The sequence below is a fragment of the Microtus ochrogaster genome, assembly GCF_000317375.1.
Source record: "Microtus ochrogaster isolate Prairie Vole_2 chromosome 14 unlocalized genomic scaffold, MicOch1.0 chr14_random_2, whole genome shotgun sequence".
Classification (NCBI taxonomy): Eukaryota; Metazoa; Chordata; class Mammalia; order Rodentia; family Cricetidae; genus Microtus; species Microtus ochrogaster.
Genome location: NW_004949097.1, coordinates 8,063,901 through 8,083,314, shown reverse-complemented (window position 1 = coordinate 8,083,314; position 19,414 = coordinate 8,063,901). Strand labels below are relative to the sequence as shown.

At 37.7% G+C, this 19,414-nt stretch overlaps 1 protein-coding gene across 6 annotated transcripts in view; it reads right to left on the bottom strand.

Annotated features, from left to right (window-relative positions):
* Nucleotides 1-6,438: 6,438 nt before the first annotated feature.
* Nucleotides 6,439-19,414, bottom strand: part of Slco1c1 (solute carrier organic anion transporter family member 1C1) — a 40,579-nt gene continuing 27,603 nt past the window's right edge. For 3 of the 6 annotated variants that reach the window (XM_005364556.3, XM_026787901.1, XM_026787902.1), the window contains 5 exons: nucleotides 15,889-16,054; nucleotides 12,633-12,817; nucleotides 11,490-11,554; nucleotides 8,711-8,828; nucleotides 6,557-6,853 (listed from right to left, as the gene is read on the bottom strand). In XM_005364556.3, the coding sequence (XP_005364613.1) occupies nucleotides 6,631-6,853; nucleotides 8,711-8,828; nucleotides 11,490-11,554; nucleotides 12,633-12,817; nucleotides 15,889-16,054 (757 nt within the window). In that variant the 3' untranslated portion in view covers nucleotides 6,557-6,630. Of the gene's footprint in view, nucleotides 6,854-8,710; nucleotides 8,829-9,699; nucleotides 10,424-11,489; nucleotides 11,555-12,632; nucleotides 12,818-15,888; nucleotides 16,055-19,414 lie in introns of those variants that run through there. The other 3 variants (XM_026787899.1, XM_005364555.3, XM_026787900.1) reach the window with 3 other exon arrangements.

Here is a 19,414-nt window from a genome sequence, read left to right as displayed (position 1 = left end):
TAGTTATTTGCAATTCAGCTATTAGACCAATGAAGTATTTTAAACAGACAAAGTAACACAACTTCACAGAGTTAAATGAAACATAAAAGAGTTCAATGTATCTTGGCATCATTAAACACATATTCAACTGCATAAATGATTGTAATGCATCTTAAAATAGTATTCCACACTTCCCTCTTTTTGCCTAAATAAAAATGAAAGGTTTTAACTTGAACATCATAAAACTACATACAGCAAAACAGTTATCAAGTAAGAATTACATTTACAATATTCAGTCCATTCGTATTTAGCAAATCCAGAGAAAATACTCCACTATCGTATCTTAGTGATTACAAAGTTTTATAACTAATTTACTTTCTATCATAACTAAGGAAAACTATGACTTTAACTACTTAGTCTTTAATTTCCTCAAAGACCCCAAAAGGATGTAATATTATCTAGCAACAGAGACGTTTGACTGCCTGAGCAGTCACCCAAAGTTCCTCTGCAATGTCGGGGCACCAATTTTCAATCTATAGGTCTAGAACTCTTCTATGAAGCAGGAATTTTGAAGTACTTCCCTACCTTGTTTTGGCAAATTTTAATAGTCTTTTTCCTCTGTCTATGTTTATTCAGTCTACAGCATATTGTCAGAAGTCAAGAGGAGTTTCTTGCCCAAATGACCACTAGCCTTGCCACATTGAAAGCAAACTTCATTAGGAGTTTCGTCAATCCCCATTATCCTTTTTTGAAGTAAATTAGTGCTGCCAGGAGCAGATGTGACTCATTGTCATGAAAAATCTTAGATTATTAAACATCTTAAATGCTATATTCTATAGGTCTTCGAAGTGTTTTAAGATCATCTGTCTAAAATATATATATATACATATATATATATATATATTCACCTTGAAACCATACCTAATATGACTACAAGTTTGATTATTATAGATTAACTACTAACCTCATTTCTTAATTATATTACATTTTTAAATAAGCTACATAATCACAATACACAAACAAGAGCAGAGACATATATATACATATATATGTATATATATATATGTTGAAACAAAGAGAGCTTTTTAAAATTGTATCAATACACCAAAATCTACCACAATGCAAAATGTCTAAGATAAATAGTTATCTTTTTGTCCTATATTCTTATATTCCGCTAAATGATAATAAGCATACACAATCTACCAAGTAACCAAAGGTCATTCATCCCATCTCTTGGGAATATGAGTGTCATGTTCTCCAGATTGCTTCCTGTTGTCTGTGGGCATAGGCATCTTCAAAGGTCACTGATAAAATTGAGATAATGGTTAAGTCCTGGAAAGACCAACTGTAAGCTTTGTTAAAATATATCATCTGTCAAGATTCAGGAGGTCTTCTCCAATCAAATCTGGTTCATATCAATCTTTAAGGAATCCAGAACCTCTCAAGTGGGAATGAAAGCAAAACCTCATCTCCAAATCAATGCATCTTTTAAGTTCTATTTTACAAATACATTTTTGACTTTCACTTTAAAGTTAAAGCCTTCCTAAAATATCCAGGCTGGTTTATTTCCACAGCCCCTTTTTCAATTCCAAGTCTCTTATTAGCTGTCCTTTGCTTATCAGCAATCAAAAGTTAAAAATCAACACAATAACACACAGCATCCAAACTCCCTGTGTATATCCCATCTTACATGACCTTTGTCTTTTATATTACTTTTACTCTCTCTTTAAAGACTTTATATTTTTAAACGTTCCTTTCTTTCTATGACTGTCTGTACCCACTTTTTTCTTAAGCCTACACTATTGTTAAACATACTGGAACCTACCTAGAGTATTTCAACCTGGACCTCATTTACTGCATATCTCTAGTCTTTGTTGACTGTGTGAGTAAACTTTAAATGGCTAAGCTACAACATGGTCATTTGTACATCTCTATAATTTGGTTCTGATTGCTTCTAGGCTTAAGAGAGTTAAGCCTAAAGCTTATGGCCTGGTTGGAAGTACTTTTGACCAGGAATTGCATTCAACCCCCCAACACTGGAATCACAGGGCTCTGATCTCTGGCAGGCATTTTTACTTAGGTTTTTGCTTCTATTAAGTATGGAAAGGTAGTTTAAGTGCCCTGCTGTGTGACAGAATTTCTTAAACAATCTGTTTTCATATTTTTTAATTAATCTTAAGCTTTTTCAAGCCCTATGGATATATGGGTCGATGTTGGAATGCCAAAATATTGTTGGGCTTGTTTTTTATTCTTTTACTTTGGTGGGGGGGACTAACACACAGCTCCCAAATAATCACATAGAGATTTATTCTTTCTTATGAATGCTCAGCTTTAGCTTGGCTTGTTCCTAGCTGGCTTTTTTTTAAATTTAGATTGTTCCATCTACCTTTTGCCTCTGGACTTTTACCTCTCTCTAGTTTTCTTTACTTCATACTCTAAGACTTGCTGTGTAGCTGGGTGACTGGCCCCTGATGTCTTCTCTCCTTCTCCTTTTTCTTGCTTCCTGATTTTCTCTTCTCAAAATCTCCTCTTATTTTTTCTGCTTGCCAGCCCCAGCTAGTTTCTTTCCTGCCTAACTATTGGCAATTTAGCTCTTTATTAGACCAATCGGGTGTGTTTTAGACAGGCAAAGTAACACAGCTTCACAGAAGTAAACAGATGAAACAGAAGAATACATTTTTGCATCATTAAACAAATGATGCATGAATGATTGTAGCACATCTTCAACTAATATTTCACAACAGGGTTTGGTTTTAAAAAATATACATTTCATAGCACATAATATCTTCTTACCTCTGTTACATGTGAATTTACTTAAAGAAAATATCTGTATTTTTTCTAATAAATTCATCCCTCACTCAATGATACCTTTCTATGCCATAAAGCTAAGTTTCAGAGATGAAATTTTGTTACCTGTTGATTTGAAGGTTATGCATAAAAATCTTACTTCTTTTTAGTTAGTATTTGGTCTTTTTATAAAAAAGACCATTTTTAATAAAATAATTTATTTTTTGAAATTAAATATAACTACTTTATTTTCTCCTTTCTCCAAATATTCCCTTGTGGCCCCTTGTTTTCACTCACATTTATTGACTTCATTCCTTTAACTGTTTGTATATTTGGAGAACATAAATATAATATATATTCCAAATTTATAAATACAACATGCTCAGTCTGTATAATGCTACTTGTATGCATATGATTTCAAGGGTGAGTATTTGGTATTGTGCACTTAGAAATCAATTGAACTTTTCATTATGTAGGATATTTCTCCTGCTCTCAGCATTCCTTAGTTGTCTGTAGTTGTTTTTCTTTCAAAACACGGTTTTATTTTCCAAATCATTCACAAGTAAATCAATCAAAATTCTGTTGTGTGACTTACCTGCAAAGAAGTTATATGTTAGGGTGTTGCTACAGAAAGCTTTGAAAAAATGAAAAGGATGTGGAAGCTAGGGTAAGAGATTTAAATTTTACTTTAATTATTAAAGTATAAAGTATTGTATTAAGACAAGCTGGAGAAGGGTACTGAGTCAAACCCATGCACCCTTTATCATGGGTCAGGTGGATACAGAAAATGGTGACAATGGTAAAGTGGTTCAGGAGCTGGCAGGGCAGAGACCTAGTGCACATAACCCTGCTTACCAGAACAAAGATGCATTACATTTTCAAAATCAGCAGAAATATAAAACATACAATTGTTACTAATTTCAATCAAATGACAAAGATTGTGTGTGTGTGTGTGTGTGTGTGTGTGTGTGTGTGTGTCCATGTATGCATATGCATGCATAGGTATGGGTGCCTGCTCAGTTCAGAAGAGGACATCAGATTACTTTACAGCTGGAGTTACAGGGGTCTGTGAGCTCCCAGTTATGGGGACTGGGAACCAAACCTGGTTCCTCAAAAAAGCATCAAGTGTTATCCCTGCTGAACCGCCTCTCACGATCCAACATTGTTGTGTTTTAAAGGACATATCTCTTCCTCATTCCCAGTCGTTACATCTTTTCCCATTCTTTTTTTTTTTTTCAGAACTGATATGTAAACAGACAACAAAAGGCAGTCAAAAACCATAGTTGGACCATTAGATTCTTTTGCTGTGTGAGTAAAGCAAACATGCATTTAACTGGTGCCTTCCTACCAGACTTCTACTCAAACACACGCGTTTCTTGGGAGCGTCCTGTTCATGTTTCCTTTTTGTCTAAAGGTTACTTCAAGTTGTGTGTCAGAAGCCAGTGGGATGGTTCAGGGTAAAGGTGCTTGCTGCCAAGCCTGATGACCCAAGTTTCATTCTGGGACCCACATGCTGTAAAGAAAGAATCACCTCCCCTAAACTGTCCTCTCAGCCCCACATGGTTCCCAAAGCATGCCTTTGACCCAACAAATCAAGCAAGCTTAAGATTTTTTCTTATAAAGAATTGTATTTAAAGGATAAGTCTCTAAAGCCCTTCCCTGATCACTGGGCTTAAGTTTACCCAGCATGTTTTGGGTCTATCAATTGAACGTCTACTATTCTGAACACAAGATATAGTACTTGGGGGAAAAAAACAAAGCAAAACAAAAAACCAATATACTGAAATTCACTGTGTGCTAATTATCTTCTGATATTGGAATATACAGGCATAGATGAGGACTGAATCAAAGAAAACACATAAAATAAAGCAATTCTGAGACATTACAAATGACTGGGGCATCTAGAACACAGTTTTGGGTTAGGCTTATATGGTGGAAAGTTGATTTCATGTAGACCTGAATTTTATTTTAACTGTGCTTCTCCATTGATGAACAATTTATGTAACCTCTCTCAGCTTTGCCATACCCTTTCCTAAATGGAGATTTTAGTATCATTAGTGCTGTGTAGATGAATCAGGTTGTAGTATGAGTGATGTATCATGGTGATGGATTCCTTATGCGGCTTTGAAAATTCCTTTGGTATGTAAGTGTCCTGCCCTTTGCATCCAAGGCACTGTACTGTCTAACTCACACTGAGATTCCCCTGGTCTTTGGACTTTCCAGGACTTACGGAAGACTATTGACTTCTGGGTACAATGCCTCTATATGGGGTTCTCTGGTTTATCTCTGTTTTCCTTAGAGGGATCAGAACTATGTTTAAACTGGTGATAGAGGCAGAAAAATGGTGGTAATGGTTTGAAGATTAGAGTGCAGTCAGAGGAGTGTCAAAATGCCAGGGGAGAGGAAAGGTCTGAATTGAAGGTTTCCAGTGAAGGTACCAGAGAGTTACCTGGTGGAATCTTTCTGACTTGTCTGGTAAGTGGCCACTAGACATCTAAGACACCACACCCAGCCTTAATACCACTTAATCCATTTACTTTCTAGAAATAACAACCACAGTCATTAATGGTTTCCAGAAACTTAACTTTCTTGTGGAGGAAAGGGTTTATTTTACTTTATAACTTCCATCACTGTGGGAGCTCAAAGTAGGAACTTGGAGGCAAGAACTGAAGTAGAGGCCATGGAGGGGTGCTGTTTACCGACTTGTTCCTCATGGCTTGCTGAGCCTGCTTTCCTATTTAATGCAGGACCACCAGCCCAGGAGGTCAATCAATCAGTAATCAGGAAAATGCTTGTCAGACTTGCCTATAGGCCAGTATTGTGGGAGAATTTCCTCAATTGAGAGTCTCCCTTTCCAAATGACACTAGCTTGTATCAAGGTGACAAAAGACTAACCAGGACAAACAAATGGCATCTAGAGGCTACAACCTCAACAGGGGGAAAATGAGCTTTTGGAAAGTCTAAATCCCTGCTTTATATATAAAGTACAGATAAACTATATAGTACATGCATAGTATACATAAACATTATATACCTTAGATACGCTACACAGTAATACATAGTACCACAGATATATAAGCATTTTGTAGTATCTGTGATATTATATTTTTCCAACATAGTATTTTTATTGATTATTTGGGAATTCACATAATGAATTCTGATGGCATCCCAGGTCCACACACCCCCAAACTTAACTTTTAAATATATTTATGACTACACCTTGTGTATAGAGATTTGACTGTCTACATGGAAATATGGGCAGCATTTGTTTTCAAATATTTTAATTCATTGAATGCACAGACAATAAGGCACAGTGACATTAACAACAATATGACCATGGATACTTCTAATGTCACAATGAACAGATGTAAACAGTTAGTGGGGGAGCTAATAACTTAAAATAGCCTTTCAAGGCCACTCTGTCATAAACCTTTTCTGTATCAACTGCTGCATTCCAAGAAGGATCTAGAACCAAGCGCTCTCCTTAGGAACGACTCAAAGTATATTCTGGACAAGTGACTCAGTTTAGCGAGGACATGTCGTAATCTGACACGAGAGACACCCACCCCCAGGAATACATCTTACATATCAACGGACACCACACAGATGAAGCACAAATGAAAAAATAATTAAAAGGAATGTATAAATAAGTTAAAGGAGGTTCTAAGGTCATTTTTTTCATCTCTATGTTTAGTGATATTTATTGAGGTCTACCATCTATAGCTTAGAGTGAAAAACAAAAGAAAAGCAGACACACTTTTGGAAGGAGAAAGAAGCCCTTTTTGTTTATAATTTTATTTGTTTGCAGAACATTCGTGTATTGGATAAGATGACCTCCGTGTTTGTTTGTTTTCTGTGATTTTCCTAAAGTCGCGTCTCCTTGCCGGGCCAGTACTTGGGCTGATGCCCACGATCCTTCGCAGCACGTGCTTCTATCCTGAAGCTTGAAGATGCCACTGCTTTGCCTCTTGTGGCTATGGAGCAGCTGTGTTTTGAAACGTACTTTTTCTTTAAAATAAAAAGCACAGCCATGCTTAGGAAAATGGACACCGTACCAAGGAGGGTGGTTAGTCCCAGGTATATGTGTCTAAAAGAGGAAAGAATCTCAGTTATAATTGTTGCAGCTACTCAGCTTGAAATAAAACATAATTGAAGCTTCTAACAGTGTGGTGATGGCTCTCTCGAAGGACACAGATTTCCAAGTATAGACCCGTGGCTGTGAACACTGGTGAACTACCAGCAGCTCACTGCCATATTTCTTAGCATTGTTCATTCCTAGCTACTGCAAATGACACAATAAATTCCACTTTCTGTATGAGGCTTCCCTGAAGTTAGGTAGCCATCTTCCTGCTTGCTCAGGGCTGTTCCAGTTAGGCTATTGCTGTCTTAAGTATAATTTTTAAGATGTCTCTTCCACTTTCCAAAGTTTCTAGGTTTGATTGAGTCTTGTGGTGACCCCGCATTAAATATTCCTCCCACACATTCCAAAGAAAAGCTGCAGCAAACAATTGGAAGGAGGGGTCATAATTGATAGTGGAGCAGAACCGCCTGCAGATTAATGTAATGTTCAGTTTACTCTCTTCCCTGAGAAACCTTTTAACACCAGAAGAACATAAACGGACAGGCTTCAAGCTCTGTCCTGGTCACTTGGTAAATATTCTCACAGTCTCACAGTCCCTGCATCGCACAACTGGCACATTACAGTGAATATTTAGCCACAGCAAATGAGAGCATATGCCAAATCATACCCCCTGAACCGGCCCTGGTCATGAACCAAAAACCCTTCACACATACCATCAAAGCCTATTAAACCCGTCTTATTCACATTCAACTTAGATGCTGGAGACTCAGCTTTACTTCTCTGAAACAACGTGTTTGGCTTGTAAGCCTTTGAAGAAAAGGAAGTCCCTGCTCTTAAGCCATTGGAGTATGGCTTTCAGCAATAAGGAGAATAAAGGTCTGATGAACAGAACTGAACGATACCGTAGTGAGAAAACCACACTCTCCACCCCAGACACACTCACCCACACAGAGGAAGCCTTTTGCTTTTATGCATTTCAAGTACTGGAATAATTGAACATCAGCTTGGCAATAAGAGCCGGACGGATTGAGAGCCAAATCCTGATCTTGCCCAGGGGATTAGCACTGACGTAAATGGTACAGTTTGGCTTAGTTTAAAAAAGAATAGAATTAAACCCAGAATGTGACCTACATTTTAATGCATCTGAGTATCAGGAAATGTCTTGCTATTAGTGTACACAAACTTTTAAAAATGTTACTGTATTCTAGAAATTTCCATCATTTGTCATATATGTGTGCTCATGTAAATACATGCACATGTGTGTGTGTGTTTGTGTGTTGTGTGTGTGCATTGTGTGTGTATGTGTGTGTGGTGTGTGTGTATGTGTGTGTGGTGTATGTGGTGTGTGTGCTATGTGTGTATGTATGTGGTGTATGTGTGTGTGTGAGGGATGCTTACTCTGTAGCTTCAGGTTAGCCAAGGACATATTATACAGGCCACGTCGACCTCAAGTGAGCATTAGTTCTCTTCTGTTAGCCCCCTAAATTTTGGGATTGCAGGGGTGAGGCATTTTATCTAACTCATTTTCATCATATTAAAAAAATAATTACTTGGAAGGGGGATAAATTAGAACAAAGTATAATGATACACATGTGTGAGGGCATCATAATTATATAAATTCATGAATCCTATTACTTCATATGATAACTTAAAAATTAAGTACAAAATAATGGTGACATTTAAATGAAATTCAGTATTAACACTAGGAAATACATATTTTTAAGTCAAATAGCAAATAACAGAATTGGTACATGAAACAGTTCCCAGGATTTTTTGTTGATTTATCTTAGAAGCATGGAAACCACATGTTGCATAGGATGTAATGCAGTAGCAACGGAATCTAGGACTGGATTGACATTGTACCTGAAAGCGTGAGAATCGTATAATCTGCAGGAGCCTTGGCTTCCACATTTCTTAAATCCCCATTTGAGGCATGAAGTGTCAATCAAAACACCAAAATACACAGGAGCTGGAATTCCTGCTGTAAGAAAGACAAATAATTGCATCTGAGTTTTGTCATGAATGGTAACCCGGAACTACTTACCTTGAGTCCAGGAATCACTGTTTGGGAGACAAAAAGCCATAGTTACTAACTGAGACCTCTTTGAGAGACCTCTTTATGGCTCAGTGCTTGGTCACAAGCTCCGGACTCATGCAAAAACTCTCGTTAGCTTAAGTCCAGGTGTACAGCTCCTGGCACAGTTCACTGGTAGAGAATTTGCCTAGCATACTTTAAAGTCCTAGGTTCAATTCCCAGAAACTCCACCCCAAATAAAAGCAACAGCTAAGGATTCTTTTTGGCCAATTTCCTTATCACTCTATAACCTATTTACTATGCAAATAACCATACAGATGATTTCCCAAGGTATTTGTTCCAAGACCAAACACTATATTTTTGGATCCTAGATTTATTGAATGTCTTTCTTGTTTGGTTTTTGTTTGTTTGTTTGTTTTGAAATGGGGTTTCTCCGTAACAGCCCTAGCTCTCCTGGAACTAGGTCTTATAGACCAGGCTGTTCTAAAACTTATAGAGATACAGTTCCTTCTGCCTCTTGAGTGCTGGGATTAAATGTGTGACTATTGAATGTCTTTCAATGCTCAAAATGCTCTGTCCTCTTACCTAATACCCTGAGTAGCTTTCTTTGTCTTAAATAAATTTAAATTTACTTTTCCTTTCTTTTTTTTCTTTCTTTTTTTTTTTGTGACAGGGTTTCTCTGTGTACCTTTGGAACCTGTCATAGAACTCATTCTGTAGACCATGTTGGCCTCCAAATCACAGAGATCTGCCTGCCTCTGCCTCTCAAGTGCTGGGATTAAAGATTTGCACCACCACCCTACCTCTCTGCCTCCCTACCTCCCTCTTTTTAATGCTCACATACCAGTTGTATCTCAGTTCAAATAATTCCCTTCAGAAAGGGTCATTCCAATGGCCTAAAATGTATTAATTCTGCTCACTAGCACACAGCTCAGTCCCTTTCACCAACCCTTAATGTTCTCAGAACAGCTTGTTTGTTTAACTGTGTTTTATGCTAAATCCAAACTATGCAGGCACAGGCAGTTCCTTTCTTATTCATGCTACAATGCTCATCATTTCTCAGTAACTGATTAGTGAGGGCACAATCCTGTGAAGAAAAGGTAAACTCTCACAATCAAGTTTTAACACAAGCATAATGACAGGATTAAAAGGCGTTTACAGCTTCATTTCTTTTTATGTATTGCAAAAAGATGGCCATCCTTTTTGCATCATTGCTTCTGTTGTTTATGAGTCTCCAACATTTTCACAGCTAACAAAGGAAGGGTTTATTTTGGGCACATAGTTCAAGGTATTTGAATAAACCATGGTAGGGAAAGCACGCCAAAATGCTTGGCCCATGCAGCAGGGGCATGCTTGGTAAATGGCTAGAGCAGGAAGCATGGAAAACTACAGTTAGAAGTTGCCAAGTTACAGACCGCAAGCCTCACCCCACCCCTATCTGAGATTTCCTCCTCCAGCTAGGTCTCACCTCCTAAAGATACCTCAACCTTCCAAATGGTGACACCAGCTTGGAATCTGGTGGACACTCAAACAAATGAAACCTGTGGGGCATATTATTTCATATTCAAACCACAGCATATAGTTACACAAAATAGTGCACGCTTACTACAGTCATCCTGAAGCATTTATGATACCATCAAGAAAAACAGGCCTTTGATAATAAACAGAAATTATTTTTGAAATACAGCCTGCTTAAAATCTATTGGAGTTTTATGAATAGTTGTAATATAATTGATTTAAATTAGAATCATTTATAGTCATATCAGCTTCAGGCAAAACATATGCCAAAAGTGGAATAATGACATCATCTCACAGGTCACTTTTTATCGACAAATCTCTCATGAGGGATGAGGGTTAGGGCCCTCATATTTACAAAGAGAACATTATTCAGTGATAGTATACACTAAAGTCAGGTCTTCACAACAGAAAGGGCACAATGACACACAATGTCACGTACATAGTTCTCACCTGAAATATTTTATTGACTGTTTACAAAAAACAATCAGGTAAATGCAAATGATTTCCTGGTAATCTTTTTGCTATTCTATGAAGCCAACCATCCTGAATGTCCCCCAAATCCTGAGCATTGTTTAGGTCCCAATCCTGAGTTTTGTCTATCAGTGAATGGAAACCTTCCTTATGAAAGAAGGCCGATGTATTTTGCATCCTCCATCAATAGAATCTATCCTTATGCTTATTACCAATCCCTTCTCCTTAGGCCCTTACCCTGAGTGCTGTTTATCAGCCAACAGAACTCATTCTTATGAAAAGGTCACAGGTGCTTTGCTCATTTGCAAGGGAGTTTCAATGTAGTCATCACTAAAGCTTTTGTTGTGATAACTGTGGCAGTTTCCCCACCCCCAAGTTTTACTGTGCTTAAATGTGTAAGTAAAATAAACCACAAGGTCAGACTCTGGAAGTTTTGACCCAGAGGCTGCTAAAATGATGCTGATCTGAGCTTCATTCTTCACCTTCCACAGATTATTTCCCTGCCATCCATGACACTTCTGGGGCCCCTGACAATAAACCAGCACACACACACATACACACACATACACAATGTTTTAGAAAGAGAAGAAAAAAAATGATCCATTTTATTATACTTACCAAGAACTCTCACTGCTAAGGTGTAGATTCCCAGAGCAAAAGACTTAAGATGTGGTTGAATGCACCTAAAATAGGAGAAGCACCAGTTAGAAAATATGGCCTGAGAGACTTCTCAGTGATCGAAGCACTTGCCATACAACCATGAAACCAGAAGTTCAGACACTCAGAACCCACATAAATACTGAATGGGCCTGTTCTTTTTGCCTTAAAAGCAGAAACAGGGAATCATCAGAGCTAGCAGCACTGACAGGTTCTGCCTGGGAGATGCTGCTTCAGTGAATAAGGCAGAAGAGCACTGGAAGAGCATTTGATGAGATTGCTGACATCAATGTGGGGCTGGCTCATGAGTGCACACCCACACAGGTGTGTCCTATACACATGCAAACATGTACATGTGTACACACACACAGCTTTTCATACAATCTTTAATCTGGTCAAGATTACCTAATCATTATTCATTATTCTTTAATTACATTAATTTCATTTAAAGAGTGACATAAAATTTAAAATTCCCTCATTTTTAAATATATGATTTATACCAGAAATCAATGCTTAATTTCTATTTAAATCATTCTTTAAAACATATATTCTAATTAAAACATGCAAAGGAGTGCATATGTTAGGGTCCTAAATTGTTTTATGTCATTCACATAATATTCATAGATAAGAATCCTCAAATGATAAAAAAAAAAACATAATACTTTTCATGGCAAATTCCAGTCTTAGCAAGAATATGTAAAATATAATAGCCTATAGATCAAAATGATCAATTTAAAACCCTGTGTTATTAAACATACCTTTAATTGTTTGTTACATACATTTGATGAAAGCATATTTAATGAAAGGTACATTTTACCTGTGTTATTAATACTGCCTCCAACATCAGAAGCCCCACATGGTGTTTACCACAGACCTTCAATGATGTAGGTTTTAACAGTGCTCTAGATCAAGGGTTTGCAAACATGCTGAACTAAGGAAACTCTATTCAGCTACATTTTTATATAAAATCCTAAAGTGGGTTCATCTGAGAGTGGGATTAGGGACTGGTGAAATTGTTTCAACAAGCTATCAAGAATCCTGACCATGGAGAAGAATATATACTACATTTGATAGTGAAGTTGTAGCAAGAAACTCAGTACTCACCTCAGGAGTAATATATACCCAGGTATGCCACCTAGAGATAAGGTATATGACGTGATGACTGAAATCACAAGGAAATACAGAAACATTTGGGGACATTCGTTATCTTTCTGACACCTGCCCATCATGCCTGACCAGTTTCCTGACTTAGGGGCTGCAAGTCCCACACAAGTGCAGTTAGAAAACATCTGCAACACAGTAGAGAAAAGTCCAATTATTGAGGGATATTTAATAAAATCAGAAGTTACCAATTTATTTTAAAATACTTTCATTAAAATATGTATGTCCTACATGATCAATGGGGGCATATTTTTTGCTATATTAACATACATTAAGATGAACTCTAATAGATTATTTCATTGTTTAAATCATGACCTACAGTCTACACGTGAGTGTCTCTACTATTTCATGCTTTGAATATTATCATGGTCAACTTTGTGCTCAACTTCTTTCTCTCTCATTGATCTACTTTCCACATAGTAACCAAGTGAACGTTCAAATTCCCTCACTGACTTCAACCCTGAAATTAGTACTCATTAAACATTTGTAAGGATCCCAAATCATTGTAGTGAATTATACATTCTCTATCACATAGCTCCCAGATGTCACCCTGATCTCTTTGGTCAACAATCTGCCTGATTGCCCTCTATTTTGGTTACACAGTGGCTCCAACAGGGCAATTTTACAGGCATGTTTTATCCTAGAAGCCCCTGCCATATACACAAAGCTTAAAGACAGAAAATTTACTCATGTCTCATAGTACTGCTTCTCCCTGTCCAGGAAACTTTCCCCTTGCTTGTTTTGCTTCCCTTTGACCCTAAAGATTTCATGAGAGAACTCCATTTAAATCACATTTAAATCACAGCCCTTCTGTCTGCCCTTGTATCCTAACTCAGTCCCTGTCACTAGTAAATGGCACTTAATTTTAAATGGCATCTCTATTAGAATAATACCTCTATAAAAGGAGGACACCCTACCTTGTCACTACTACACATCCAGAGCCTAAAACTGACCTCATTTTTAGTACTTAAGAAAAAAAGTCATTGAATAAATGGACAGAATTGGAAGATATGGAAGAATTTACATTGTCTTTTAGGGAAAATAATCTTTATGCATAAAAGTCAACTAAATCATGAATATAAAGAAGTAATTTTTATAACTCATGGGTTATTTAGGTGCAGTTTATTTATGAAATGAGAATCTCATAGCATTTATTATCTATTTGTAATTAAAAGAGTCTTAGTCCTTGACAGAAGCTCTAGTTATCTGAAAAAAAAAAAGACTATAACTGAGAAATTGCCTTCATAAGATTGGGCTGTAGGCCAGTCTGTAGAACATTTTTGTATTTAGTGATTGATGTGGGAGGTCCCAGTCCACTGTGGTGGGTGCCACCCCTATTCAGGGGTTTCTGTGTGGTATGAGAAAGAAGGATGAGCAAGCCACAGGGAGCAGGCCAGTAAGCGGCCATCATCTAGAGCCTCTGTTTCAGTTCCTGTTTCTAGGTTCCTGCCCTGGCTTCCTCAGACAATGGACCATGATGCGGAAGCATAAGTGAAATAATCTCTTTCTTCTCCAAGTCAGGGTATTTTACCATAGCTGTGGAAATACTAACTGAGACAACAAGTTGTCATTTTTATCGCTGAAGAGTGAATTTGCAAATAATGAAATGAAATAAAGTTGGAAAAATTCATATATATCTGTAGGTATATGCATGCATACATATGTAGTCATATATGCATATATACATATGTATACATATGTATACATATATATGTACATATATATCCAGGACCATATATATGTATGGCTCTGGTTAAATGTTTTTAGTTCTATTCCTGGTTTTGTTATTTGTTATTTGTTCTTGTGCCTCACTATCATCTGGCATGCCCTCAGATGTGTTGGGCGAAGCATTCATAACTAGCCAACAAGTATATTTAAATATATATGTGTTGTTCAGTTTTTACGAAAGGCAGTGTTAGACCTGAAATGCCAAGGTGTGATTAAAGGGTGTGTCCTTAACAACTACTTTCCACTATGCACTGAATGCTCATCCCAGTTTATTGGAATATTAAGTTCCTGTGCTAAGAAACATGGAGGTAAGGGCTTTGAAAGGTTGTAAAGATAACATTTTCAGAAATTAGTGTCCATATTAGAAAAATATCATTTTAATATTTAAACAGGAAGCGTTCTCCTCTAGTACCAGGGATTGGGTGTCCAGTTGATGGATTTGTGAAAAAAGATCGTGATGGTTTTATTTGGGTGGTCAAGGGCAGGAGAAGGGGCTAGGTAGAAAAAGTAGTCCCTGTGGAGTGCCTTGGAAAGATGTAGCCTGTCCTCTGCTGTGCTTTCCCTTCAGTTCCTGTGAGGCTAATGTCCTCTATCACACAGCTGCTGCAGGGTAAACCGCAGTAGCACAGGTCCAGAAGCAGCAAGCCTAGGGTCCACGCCGAGAAGCTAAACCGGAACAACGCTTTCCTCTCTTTGAAAGCTTTCTCTTAGTTAACTATAGGAGTGAAAAGGCTGACTACTACAGACACCTTGTCCTTCTTTCTGCCCTCCGCCCTGAGGATGTCAGCAACCCCGTGGCCAGCCCTCACCTTGCAATGGACCCACTGGCACCTTCATTTGGACTTCCTGTCTACTATGAGGAACAAACGCTTACAGTTCAAGCCGTTCGTCTCAAGTACATGAGTGATTTCACCTGGACAGGCTGAGCGAGCTTCCTGTCTAGAGTTCTGACTCCATTCCACTTTCCAGAAGCTCTGCAGTGCCTACCATCTATCTACTCCTGAGCAAGCAGAGCTGCTTCAGAACCATTAACTTCCCTGGAATTAGTTCTGGGCTCCTGAATCCATGTCTTTTTAGATACAGACCTTGTAACCTCCCATATTTGTGCTGTTCCAAAAACCTCCTATATCTACTGGCCTTAGTTCAGGAGACAAATGTTCTAAAGTAGACCTCACAAGTGAAATTATAAGATTGTTGGGATTTATTCTTGGCTAATGTTTTTCACAATAAAATGATAGGTGTAGACTAAACAATTATGAAAGTTGTTATACCTGTTTCATGACTAATCCTTTCCTTAACTATTTCAGCTTTAGATCCAAAAGAGTGTTTTAAATTCCCAATATTTCCATATAAATACAAGGGTTGGATCAGAACCATGGCTTTTGCCTGGGTCACCCAAGACCCCAGTGAAGCAACACAGGTCTACATGATAGCCAGCGAACAGGCAGATACATGAGGAGAGATGTCTTACAATGTTCTTTCCACTCTGACTGGAGGATTGACAACCAGCAAGACATGCTGACACATATGTGATCCCATTGTCCCCACACATGGGCTCCCATTTTGACTCTGAACATTTACATCTTGAGTTGCAATCTGAAAAGAGAGCTCGTTCATGATAAGAAACAGGTTTGGTTCTGAAAAGAAACGTAACAGTATAAAATATTACCTCTTAGCAGGCAAGATCCTGATTTTAAAATGTCAATGCTCTTGAGTTATATAAATGCTGTGATATTGACAACTGTTTGTCTTTTGAATATACAACTGTTGTGTTAAAAGTTTCAGCATCTAAGTGTTAAATATAAGCCAACTGTTAACTGACTTTCCCTTAAGCCCCATCTTAAGAGGTTTACCAGTTCCAGCCACATTCACTTCTTAGCTTAAAGGTCTTATTAAAGTCTCCTGCTTCCAGGGTTCTGTAATAAATTTCCGAGCAGAGGTGGTTCCCTCCATGATTTCAAGATAGAAAAGTAAAATTCAAGGTCCATTTATGACATTATACACGCTATCTTTTCAATGGTGTGGACATCAGTATGATGGGTGTTGGTTATAGCAATGAATGAAAGCAGCTAACAGGGAACACCCTTCTTGCTTGCACTGTAACCACATATCTAGTTGCATATGTCTTTTTAGTGATGCATCATGAATCCTTTGTCCCTCCATTCTCCCCATGCACAGAGGTCTTCTGAATCCTTTGTTGTCTTTGCTGACATTATTCCACATTATTCAATGAACTGCCAACTCATTTAGCCACAAAAATGTATTGCAGCACTCTGAAGTGCCAGCTTTGGGAGGATGAAAACTGTCTATAAATATTAATGAATAGTACTTATCTTCCAACTGTTGACTTTCTTGAACTTTTTTTTTTTATCTTTTTCTAGTCTGTTCACAGGGTACTTACCCATGGGTGTGTCATTTTGGCTTCATGCTGTGTGTTATTCTTATAGACCTTTCATAATTCAGTTTCTTTCCTCATTTTATTTTCTTTTGGGTTGATCTATCACCTTAATAAATTTTTATGCAGATATTTTAGATACTTAAATGAACAAGTAATATTTTGAAATGTATAAAATGTGGAGGTCAGACCAGGTTATTTATTTATTCTTATGATGCTGATATCAAATATAATTCTTAGCACATAGTCGAGCATGACACATAGTTTCTGGGAACTAAATCATCAAAGAAAAAAATGTCTTTTCAACTGAGTCTGGGTCTTGCTATATAGCCTGGGTGGGGCTTGAACTCTCAGACCACCTGCTTCAGTCTCCCTAATGTTAGTATTGAAATCATGTTAGCACTGAAATCACATTCATCAAAAGGTGGTGTTTAGAGAAAGAACCAGTGCTTTGGGCCCTTGCTTCTAATGTGTATTTCCTATATAATTACAGCAGTAATTTCTTAATTGAGGTAACTGTCCATCTAATTGGGCTGCTTTGGATTGGGCCATCTAAATGTCACCCCAAACAGAACAAAAGGGCATTTTCCCATTTTCCTAGGTCTCAGGTAAGTCCTCTGTGAACATTTAATCTTCTCTTCCATGAAGTGTTATCTTCTGGCTAAGATGAATGGTTCCATCTGAAGCTGTAATGACAATAGTATCTTTAAAAGCTCAGCATCAGTATCAGTCCGCTAAAGGTCCTGTGAGGTCAAGGTTGCAGATGATTGGACCTCCAGTGAACCCTGGTGTGAAGGAGGCCACCCACTCACATGCATATCAGGAAGGTCATTTTAGGCAGGGCTCTTGTTCAAATTCACACCATTCATTAGTGACAAAGCTGGGCATGGACCCTTCCAGGTCTGTTGCATCTAAATTCCTGTCCTCATGCCAGCATTGTTCTCCTTATTACAGGAAAGATACACCCTCAGTTGCCATATCACAAGCTTGTCAGTAGAGGACCTCTTGGGTGTCTGGAACCAAAATAACCATTTCAAACAAAGCAACACAGGACAATCCCAGGGGAAGCATTTTGCATTGAAGTTAATTATTTTACATTACTGGGGATACGTTTACTTTGCCATCTAGGACAGACTTTAATTGCAAACACATCTTATGAAGGATGTGTTTGACAGTAGGGTTGTGGCTTAAAATTTTAATTACAAGAAGAGTTTCAACAAACATGTTAGAGTGTTTATTCTCCAATGAGACTTTTCTTTCAGAGAGCTGCAGTAAGCAGTGGGATGTTTTCCTAGTAGTATTGCCTTTCTTTGATTGCTTTCAGTGGCACAGCTATTCTCAAAGGTTAAATCTGCCACTGTGGAGGATGTTTGAAAAGTATGGGAGGCAATTTTGAAAAAGGAGCTTCAGAATGCACCAAACAATGACACCATGATTGTCATTCAGCTACAGTCTCTCAAGGTGACTCTGTTGAAGAGGCTAGTACTCAATGGTCATATTATCTTTTATTTCTTTAAAATATTTCATCTTTTATCATGGAAGTATTCATAATATGAACCTCAAAATTTTCAGCAGTTGTTTATGTATTTGCTTTTGTTTTAGAAACAGCATAACACAGAAAGAATAGTATACTGTGAGTTATGCCTATGTGCAAAGTCAAGACCTACACTTGATAGATGCTAAGTTTGGAGAGCAAATTAACTTTTAAAAACTCACTTTCCTTCTAAGAAGGTTAGCAAAACTAACTTGTATAAGAGTTTAGAGAATATGCATTAGAAAGTGAAAGTTATATGCTTTATAAACAGAAAACTACAAATGATTCCGCCATGCAGGTTTATAACAAATATGAAAGGTACCGTCAAAAATAGCACAAGGCTTCTACTCCTTGTAGAGCCTTTTATTGCTTCATCATTATCATTAACACTTAATGTCTATTTCTGACCACTCTTCATTCTCAAACCCTGCTAGGCATACATTTATGTTTAACTTTGCTTTCACTGTTTTCATTTTAAATGAGAGATATTACATCGTGTGGTTAGTTACAAGCAGAAGGAATCATTTGGTGAAGAAAATAGAGGCTAGAATGTAGACACTAGGCAGATGATCAGGTAGAATAGAGGAGATACAGAGGATTAAAAATGTCCTCTATAAGCTTATGTGTTTGAATACTTGACTGTAACATTAGGTGGTGGTATTTTGAGAGGTTGTGGAAGCTTTGGGAGGTGGGGTCTGTAGGTCACTGGGTCAGAGCCTTGCTTTCTGTCCCATCTCTGTCTCCTGGTCTGATGAGATGTGGACATGGAGTTCCTATGCACTCAAAAACTCACGGGGTCACCTGTTTCTATGCCTTCCCTTCCATGGTGGGCTGTATACGTCCTTCAAATCGCAAGCCTAAATCAACACCACGTTTCTTAAAATGCTTCTTGACAGGTATTTGGTCACAGGCATTGAAAACAGGAAACTAATAAATACAAGATCTGGATAGTCTCCCTTTCTACCTCTGCAGGGCTTCAAGCAGTATGGTGTATTTAATTTAGATCCTTTCTGGCACATGGTAGAGGTTCAGTAACATCTGCAGTCTGGTAGATTTAATCTAGATCCT